At 38.7% G+C, this 10,694-nt stretch overlaps 1 protein-coding gene across 1 annotated transcript; it reads left to right on the top strand.

Moving 5' to 3' along the window:
• Positions 1–3,129: 3,129 nt before the first annotated feature.
• LOC309593978 (uncharacterized protein C9orf152) lies at positions 3,130–8,626 on the top strand (the record flags this gene model as incomplete). Its single annotated transcript, XM_082319181.1, has 2 exons — positions 3,130–3,358; positions 8,055–8,626. The coding sequence occupies 2 exons, from the start codon at positions 3,130–3,132 to the stop codon at positions 8,624–8,626; spliced, it is 801 nt and encodes a 266-aa protein (XP_082175307.1).
• Positions 8,627–10,694: the final 2,068 nt, after the last annotated feature.

The following is a 10,694-nucleotide window of genomic DNA, read 5'->3' as shown; positions in this document are numbered from 1 at the left end:
ATGAGATAAAATTAGTTGCATCTTTTTAAATGAGATTTTGCAACCAAGGTCAAGGGCAGTAAACATCTACTTCGAGTTCTAAAAGCCATTGCTTATGGATTATGAAGGATTCTCAAATTTTTTTGCCTGAAGGAAATGAAGAATCGCTTCCATTGTGTGATGGAAGAACAGACTTCAGGGAAATATGGCACTTCAGACTTCAGTGGGTAATCAAATGAAAACCACTCACAGCTGATGTTTTTGAGAGGAGTTTGTTCAATTAAAGACAGACAAGTTTTTACACAAGCCTAATCATGGCGGTAAATTTTCAGAACCTACAGTACTGTTAGGAGACATATGTACCAGTGCTAGGAAATGGCTTGACTGCTTATATTCCTCAGCAACCTACAAGCCAAATGGGGACCTCTAACATTTTAGGACTAAGGCAAAGATAGTCATACCACTCCAATAGTGCCACCTGCTGCGTATTTTAAAAGTATACAGTGGTCTGCAGATCTAAGTAACTCAATTTAAAGAAGACTGAACGATTGACTGATTTAAACAGAAGTCATAATTTTGTGTGCATGTATGACAATATGAAAATTTAACTTTTTCTTTTTATTAGTAATACCTAAACAGGCTAGAGGTACAAAGGAAGTTGTTCCACTATGGTATAAGAACAGAAGCCACAGGTAATCCATTTCCAAGTTTCTGTCAGTGGCATAACAATGATTAGTTACATCCGCTCACTAGGCATCAAAACCACAATTAACCTTATGTACTTTGTGATACCATGTAGATTAGACCTGCAGCCCATTTCATGAATTGTATTCATCATTTGCAATCAATTGCAAGTTATTCACAAGAGGTATGTCTGTGAGTGTATATATATATTTTACACACACATGCGCACGCCTTGATAGCAAAGTATATACACCCAAACACATATATACGCACCTCTTGAGACTGAATCAAGAGGCCCTGTTCACAAGCTTTCCCTGAAAAGGAAAGGAACTGCAATGTATATGGGATTGGCTCAGCAAAACACAAGCTAATCCTGTTCCTGGTTCCAGCGCTCTGCTGTACCAGCTGGACTCATTCACTTCATTTCACCGGGCATCTGGTTTCTTTTCCCGGTTTCTGGTTTTGCTGCTTACCCATGCAACTGTTTGGGAAGAGACTGCTTTGTATAATCCATTTGCGTAACTAAGAGTGATAGCTCTTCCATGATCCTGAAGGAATGGTATAGTACAAATAATTAATAATAATAATTTCTGATCAGATACAAACTCACTATACTTCTAATGAGAAGTGTACGTCTTTTAAGACAGCGTACATTTCATGTTCAAGGATGCCATCCTGGTAATTCCTTCTACAGCACATAGTCACGTTGCACAAGTCACTTTCACAGGAGGTCAATGAGTCAAATAGTGTGACTGGAATTTTAAAAAGGTTGGGTAACTTTTATGACCATTAATAATGTTTGTATTGAATGCCAGCTCAAACTGTAATGAGCTTAGTTAAATCTCCCGCCCCAATGTATAAACCAACTGCCTGAAGGTCCAAAAGAGGACTCCATGTACCAACAACTCGGAACACTGAGCAAACAAGGCAACTGAGGTACTCCTTTCTACGGAGCACTAGGTGTTTGTCACTACTAAAGGCTGAATGTCAAAGTAGATCTACCAAAGCCATGATACATCAGAACAACTCTAACAAGACACGTGCTTTTTCCAGGGTCAAGAGAGAAGCTAACTTGAAGAGTATCTACAATGTCTGACAAAGTATTGTGTTTACTGTTCTCTCCCTGGCTAAGGCAGGAAAAGACCACAGTTGAGGTAGGCAACGTGATCTGCAAGACACAAGCATATTGGGAAGGCAAAAGCAATTAAGAAGTGAATTACAGCAGACTTACACATGTGAGCCTGCTGAGCCTTACCAGAACTCTATGCACTGCGTAACTGGAGTCCTGTCACCTGCGTATGCACAACTGCCAAAGGGATTCCCCAGATCTGCAGGATTTGAGCCCGATTCGGTAAATCATTTCTGATGCAAATCATCACATAATTTCTGCCAGTAACTGGAAAAATACAGCACTCCGGCATTCTTTCCACATACTGCCCTTTCACAATGTTTTTTTATGCAATGTTTTTTACTGCAAGGAACCTAGCAGATGCACAATTATATTAAAACTACTGTTTAACTGCATTATTTTTTCACATACTAGTCTCTTGAGCCCTTGCAACAGTATCAGATGGACCTATTTCAGGGAGAGAAACTTGCAGTTCATAGTGCAGACACAGTCTCATACTTTATTTGATATGATCAAAAGCCATGTATTTTTAAAATTTTTGCCTCATTATTAGATAATACTATGACATGTATGATAAGTTTTAAACTGTGGCTTACCATGCATTTGAAGAGTTTGTTCAGCTCTCAGTAAGGAAATGATCATTTCTATAGTTTGTTTCATTTTATAGAAAGGCAGAAAAACTGAATGAGTCAGAGTAAGGCATTCCTGTCTCCAGCCTCCCAATTCCAAGTGCCATTGGCACATACTGTTTTGACTCTGCACCCAGGCCTGAATACTTTTAACACAGTCTTAAAAGGGAGCAAGAAGCACAAAATTATTAAGGTATAACAAATCCTCCCCTCCCACTCCGCTGCCCTAAGCGGCAGCAGCAAGAATGAAACTGGATGAAAGTTAAGGAAGGGAGAGTGGAGGGGAAAAGACACAAAATACATGGAAAGAAACCTGAAGAAAGATTTCCCTGGTGGAACTACTGTCTTGGGGAGGTCACCATGACAGCATCCCTTTAAGAATTAACATTACTACACAAACCAGTATTACCCAGCCCTTTGTGCACCTGACTGTGTTCAATGAGGTTTTATATTTCATTGTTTTTTTTGGCAAAGCTTCATATGCTCACAACCTTAAGTCAACATTAAATCCAACTACCCAGTTATAATCATGAACTCTGTATGCAGTAGCTCCAGACACACCGCATGAAAACAAGCTGACTGAAATCCACAACTCCAGAGTAGACCACGCAACTTCTGAAAGAAGTCACTGTACTTAGAAGAAAGTTACTTCTTCATTTAGGAAGAATTTCAGATGCTTCATACTTTATTTGCTTTTTTGCCAACACAATGAAGGAAATGTCCTGCTTCTGCATGACTTTTTCTTCCTTGTTGCAACAGATGGTGAAGGCTTACAAATACATGACTGGTATTTTTTTAGTGACTCATACCTCAGAGCAACAGGCTTCAGATCATGATAAGCAGCCAACCAAGATGGATGTAAGCTTACTTGAGGAGCAGTATGGCCATATAAAACAGAAGCAAAAACTGCAATCACACATTATTGTATTTAAAACAGGTATGCTTATATTTATAGGAAACAATGCAAATGTAGATGTAAAGACTATTGCTTTAAATCTTTAATAACTCCTAGCTTTGTTCTTTTTATGCTCAGCTTCAAGAGAGGTACAAACTGAATTCTTTCTCTGTCATTTTCGGTTTTTATTTGTTTCATTGAAAGGCAGTCTTATGTTTATATCAGTTAGCTTCACGGCAGTGAAACACTAACATGGATTTGAAACAGATGAATATTTGAGATAAGGTTTTATAGGTTTTATGTCAGTAAAGTAAAATTCTAAACATAAATGGTAACTCTTACAGGAGCCACATACTTCGTGTCTATCATCAGTGTATTTGTGCAATGTATTCTGTAACATTTCTGCTCTCTTGAATGCTTCCATCAGAACAAGCAGTTCTGGGTTTTCTGTCTCTTTTTCCCTTCTTCTTTATCTGTATAAAGAAATGTGTCCTACAAGACTACAGGAAGCAATAGCAAATATCAAGTGACTAGCACAAGTTGGGTTTTTGTTAAAAAATAACTTATACTAAGAGTCATAGTGGGTAACTAAGATACAAGCTTTGAATAAGAGGTCCCATTTTCAAAGTGTTTTCACTGTGTATTGCTTGGAAAGTACATAAATAGAAAAGCAAATTAAAATATATACCGCTCATCTGCCTGCTACATCAGGCAGATTTTATATAAGAAACTTCCAAATATTTTAAAGTTTTTAGTTAACTACTGCTTACAATACTACAGTGATATATTTTCATTTACTTTCCAAGTTAAAGTGATATTGAGAATACTAAGCCAATTAATGAAGCTGTCTTCTGAATTTAATTGCAACATGAAAAACATGCGTTGTTCACCTCTCATATTAGTATTTAGCTCAACAAATGCAGAACTTAGGTTATTTCATTCCTTACATTTTCCTCTACATTTTTCAGCAGTTCTAGATTTTGGCTGTGTCAGTCTATATCATCAAAACAATTGAAAAAACACATAATTATGAACTATACAACAGATTCACTTCTTCAGTATTCTTTCATCCAAATGTCTAGACATTCTTATGTGAAAAGAATTTAAATCTCCAAGAGGAAAATATAGATAGAGAGATATATACAAGTTTATTTTATCAGGTATGAAAAGGCAACTAACTTGAAGACAAAACAACCCATCTAATCAGCTATAGCAAAAGTGTAAGTCAGTTAAAGGAAGGAAGCATAAGTCTGTATTCAGATTAATTCAAATGAAGCTTCGGATATAATGGATGTAATCAGATCAGATTTTTGCAAGGACACCATTTGAAGATTAAAGAAAAGACATAAGAAAGTAGGACTGCACAGTTTCTGGGAAGTTTAAAATTCAGCAGGGCTGGAAGTTCACATACAAATATTTTCATATACATACACATAACTCAAAACATCCACAAAACCATATGACCTACTGCACTGCACTTTTATCTTTAAACAACCTGTGTGGAAAGGATTAATGTTACTGTTAGAAGCAGCTGAAGTTTGGGGTTTTTTTGTTATGCTGAGTTCTCACTGTCCTCAAGTTGATCTTATACATTCCTATGGTTTGGAAGCTGGAAAAACCTATTACATAGCTCAGCACTTTGAACCTGTTACATGCATCAGATTCCAAGATCATGTCAAGCAGAAATGAACACTGCCATATCAGGATAGCCTACTGCCTTATGCTCCTTAAGTTACGAGCTTCAACTATCCAGAAATTCCAGCTAGTACCAAAAGGCAATCCACGTATGTACCAGTATTTTGTAACAGCAGCAAACTGTTTCCCTACTTAGAGGGTAAGGCTATGGCTGGGCTGGAAAGGAGATGACAGTGACAGCACCACCGCAACCCCACACATACAAAAAAACGCCAGAGGCCAGACACAAAAACCTCATGAGATTCAAACATCATGGAAGGAGGGCACCTTCAGTCACTCATGGTCTTAAAAATCCCTGCCAAAGGTCTTTATTGTAGCTAGTAAAACTCTAAATTGTTTCTGCCAGACAGACCAGCTGTCTTGCCATGGTATCACAGGGATTTTGAGCATTTCAGGTTTACTGCACCACAGCTGGAATGGTAACTCCAAGTTTCCTTGAGGACTTTTAGCTTTGTATGTCACTACCTGTTTGCCAGAGTCATGAAACTGTGGACCTTTAAACGGGACTCAAGATTCTCTAACTTCTCTAGGTTTTTGACTGGTGGGTTAGTAACTGAGAAGTCACCTGAAAACAACTTTCTTCCATTCCTGCCCCAATACACACAGCCACGTTCATGCTTCTGCCTGCTCCTGATTATTCGAAAACAAAGAGCATGACAAGATTTGAAAGCCGCCAGCTAGGGCATAATACAGCAGTGTATTCATTATTTATTGGCTAAGAAGCTGAAAAACAGTATTTACTTTAGGAGTTAAATGGGAGCATTCAGCTCATGCAGTCACAACAGAATAAACACTGGGGCTCTGACTGCAGAAACCTCTTCCAAGAATTTCCCAAGCTAACTTGAAATAAGATTAACTTTTGTCACTCCAGAACGTTAAAAGTCTCTGTCTACAATGACAGCATATGAAAAAGGCCAAATGGTAAACAACCCTGCAAGAAGGCTATTATGCACAATTTAAAAAAAAAAAAAAAAAAAAAAGAGACCAAAGCTGTGTCTAATTAAAGCTTTGTTTAGAAGAGTAGACAGTGCTGAATGTGTGTTAAGTCCACACACAGTGGTTCAGGACTCTCACATTTCTATCAGAGGTCGTTGCTCAATTTTGTGTGCTGCACCTGTAGCCAAGGAATCAAATCAAACCTGAACTCAAAACCAGCCCAGACTATTAAAATGGGACTAGATGCATTACTTTGAACTCTCCGATCAACTCAAGCCAGATCATAATTCTTCAATGCCAGTTCAGGCAAGAGTGCAATTACATCCACAAGAACGTGCAAAGCTGCATCACCTCGGAGTCCCTCAGTTCCTTCTCTCTTGCTTTTTCTCTCACATATACAGAACAAGCCCCAGTTTTTGTAGCTTGGTGCTATACTGTGCTGTTCTGCAGAACATGGTGGGATCTATTTTGAAGTGGACTTCCTGCAGCCACCCAAGTTCAGCTTTATTTCCTGGATAAAGTCCAGTCATAACTTTGATTCTCACTGTTCCATGATAGAGATCTGTGTGTTCTTATCGCTGTGAATGGTTTCACCCTAGGAAATTCTGTTAGCGTACTTCACTGTACAGACATATGTACAAACACATCTGTCTCTCTAAGTTCTGCGTGTGGTTTAGTCTCCTTTCTCCTGCTAACCCTGCAGGAGAGCAGAAGATGTGAGCTGACACAGTTCTCACTCCCAGAGCCGTGCTGCAAACAGCTCTTACCAGATCAACCCTACGTGGTCAACCCAAGGAGCAGAAGAAATATCCGTGCTGGTGCCGTTGCTTCAGCAGTGGGAGCCAAAAACAGTGGTGAAAGCCCCTCCTTAGCCAAAGCCATGTTGTACAGGTTCATTTACTGCCAGTAAATCAGCTGCAGCTGACATCTTCAAATATCTCCTTGTAAAGATGGTACAAAAAACAGTTATAAAGGGGAGGCTGTGTTGTTGGTTTTTTTAAAGGCAGCATCCTATTTGAACTAGCTTCATTTCAAATTCAGGGCTGCAATTCTTTTAAAATGGCTATTCAGATATTCTGTTTCAGAATATAATCAGCACTCTTCTATGTCTACTTTTTTCACTTTAATGTGCTTCATAACTCATACTGCAACAGACACAGTTCCTATAACTCAACCCTGTAAATAAGGTCAGCATTCTGCACAATCCCTACTTTAAACTGTATTTATACTAATTGAAGTATATTTCATTAATACTTGCAATGCCAACAGCACTGTTTATCTTTAGTGTAATGGTTCAGTTTCTATTCATTTTCAAAGCACAGAAAGGCAGACATGTTCAGTAATCTGATGTCTGCTACATGTAATTACAGTAGCATTAGCATTTCTATCCCTAATATTCTAACAGTAACTTTCATACTGACCAGATTCTCTCCCACTCTTACAGCTACTCTATGCCATTCATGGAGCAAGCAGTTTTTTCCTCTAAGCGATCATACCAGCAACACTAGTGTGATAAACTATTTACTGCACACCATTTATACTGACTACAATAGTAAAATTGCAGTAAAATATTAAAATACAAGCCTATGTGTTAATAATCCCTCATTAAGAAAAAGAAGAAAGAAATTCACAAATTGTTTCATCTAGAAGCAGTCACAGTATTTTTAAGTTGTGAATACAAACTTCAAACAGTATCAAAGAGAACATTTTTGTCTTTCAAATCACAGCACCTACCAACACACGGAGAAAGTCCCTGCTCACCTTAAGAATTTTGGCTTACAAGCAAATAATTACTGAAAGTCAATTCTCAATCTGTGTTGTTAATGAGTCTTAGAGTACCAGTTAGATCAATATTGACTTGATAAATCTCCATTTTCATTTGACTAACCCTAGGGCACCATTTATGTCCCCAGAACTGCAAAACTGAGCATGAAATATTTCTGCTCCATAACCTGGCATCAAAAGAACTTGCACTACTCTCAGCCACAGATGGAAAGAGTACAGTTAAACTCATCTGTTAAAGCTCTTTAGTTGAGTTTATGCCACAGAAATTACACCCTTAATCTTTCCCACCATAGTAATGTGCATATATGCATTTCTCTTGTAGGTGAAAATGAATCTGTTCTCCCAGAATCAATGGTCAATGCTGTTATAATTAATAAAAAAGTTAGAAGATCCAAGTCGTTTACAGAACGTGTGCCTGTCAGAAAGGTCAGACTGGAGGCGACCAGCAGTGACACCGTGCAAGACAACTCACTATGGCGTACCCACCTGGGCATTCACCGCCTGGTGCAAGCCCCTTGTCAAGGGGTTTCCTGGGATCTTTCCCACTGCAAGAACGGACCGTGCAGTTTCGACAATCAGAGACTGATTTCACAGGGAAACGGCACACTGCAACCCAAGGAATTAGAAGGAGCAAGTGAACTATCTGCGCTCAGTCAACTGGGAAGTTCAAGCACGTTGACCAGCTGCAGCAAAGAGAACGGCAGCAACATTTCAAGCACCTGCCAAAAGCCTCCTCTGAAATCAGCCACTTCAGCAGCTTGGACATACCAACACATTTCTTCTACAAAATGCATGCCAGCCTACAATAAACTGAACTTTTACCCTTTCCCTAATAAAAAAGGGCCCAGAATTTCTGAAGCAGCAAGGAGGCTTGGATTATATGTCTCACAATGAAGACATTCAGTAATACATAAAACTTAGTCAAAGACTTGACTAAAACTTAAAATAGCAAAATAGTCTTCCTAGTTACACTGATTGACCTGCTGAGGGTCTACTACTTTTATTAGCCAAGGAAGATCCTTACTATATAATCTGTTGTTTTACAGTACAGTGTAAAATGAGATGTTCTCATGAAGATGATGGACTGCAATGACGGATACTCACTTTTGTTATTTGAGATATAAGAGCAATTTTATCTTTTTTTTTTTTTTCTCCTATTTTCAGGTTAGTGATTTTAGAAACTAAGATTTTATCACAGCAATATTTGAAATATCTGAAAGAGCTATAGCAAAGACAAGTAGAACCACTGATGAAGCAACTAGGCCAAATTTCAGAATGGTACTATTTAATTAGACAATAAACAAGTAACAAATGAAACAGTATTGAAGATGATTGGTACATAAAACATATGATTTCATCATTGACTTTCCTCGAAAAAAGATATTCAAGATACTTTCTAATGTATGTATTTTTAAAATCAATGAATAAAACATCTGCTCATTTCTATTGTTGTTTTAATGAGACTTAGTAAATGTCACCTTTTTCTTATATATAAATTCAATAATAACATATTGTTGGTTCCCATCTGTTCCCAGTACTTCATTAGGAAACAAAAGTCTGAAATAATTACTTAGCTCCCCGATACCGTATATCAACATACCTTCCTCACCAGAAGTATAATGCATCTTTCTGCTGTTAGAACTGCCCATGCACAAAAGGGATATAACCACCTCAACTACACAAATATAACTGTAGTAGTACAACTATTTTTTATAGATAGGGTTTAACATTTTCTCTTGTGGCACAACTGCACCACAAACCTGTGCAAGTTTTTAAACATGAGTAGTTATTGCTGGTCTCCCCTCCTGCAAGATCTTTAGAGGAAGGAGACCCTCTTTTGCGGGTGCTTTTCAATGATAAAAACATGAACTAGGTATCACCCACTTCTGGCTCCAAGTATTCAGACAGGTCTCCTTCTCAAATGTAGGCTTCAGAAAAACGGAAGACTTGAAATGTCTCCCCATTTCATGATGACATTAATGTCAAGCTATACACCTGGCAGCAACTGGCTCTGCTGAACCATTCCATATCTACCTGAGCCCTGAAAGGACAGCAAAATGAGGATCAGGTGGATGGCCCACAAAGCTCTTCATGATCCCTGCAAACAGTCTGCAAGCACACATCCCCAGTTACCACCACGGTCTCAAAATCACACCATCCACACACAAAAGAAGTGAGCCAAAAAAAAAATAAGATGCCAAAGAGGCTCGGCTGTGGTATATGTCCTTCTAGACACAAACTCTTCTCAGCAAGAAAGAGAAACCATCCCCTCATAAGATATCTCGAAAACAGAGTTAATACCAATGTGTAAATAAAATCCTATTGTCAGAGATAGCAGTGCTACCCATTTCTAAGAGAAACTACCATTTTCTTTGCATCCAGCACAACTTCAAATCATTAATCCTTCATACAATTCCACTGATTTTTGTTGTGCTTGATGGAGGATACTTCATCTAGAGATGTTTGCACAGATCTGTCAGAGCCTATGCTCCCATTGCAGGAGATTCACAGCTGTGAGTGTACCACAGTACTTCGTTAGGTCCACAAAAACAGAAAAAATATAATGGAATATAATGCTATTTTACTCCTTCTGGCCAAACACTATTTCCTCTATGCCACTCCACAGTTTCAGACCCCACCTCTGTAGTGTTCCCCACCAATCCAGCCACCACCAGCAGATAGGCAGGCACCTTGCCTCCTGGAAGCGACTGCCCTTAAGACAGTGCTGAAAAGTGCTAGCTATTACCAATAGCTATGAGTACACCACAGTAACTCCTGAAGAGTTTTCCACTCATCCTCAGTAAAAGCAGCAGACTCACAGAATCATTTAGGTTGGAAAGGACATTTAAGATCAAGTCCAACCATTAACCCAGCACTGCCAAGCCCACCACTAAACCATGGCCCTAAGCACCACATATCACATCTTTTAAATACCCCCAGGGATGGGGACTCAACCATTTCC

The sequence above is a fragment of the Platalea leucorodia genome (assembly GCF_965183815.1).
Source record: "Platalea leucorodia genome assembly, chromosome: 1".
NCBI lineage: Eukaryota > Metazoa > Chordata > Aves > Pelecaniformes > Threskiornithidae > Platalea > Platalea leucorodia.
This window is presented reverse-complemented; position numbering and strand designations above follow the sequence as displayed.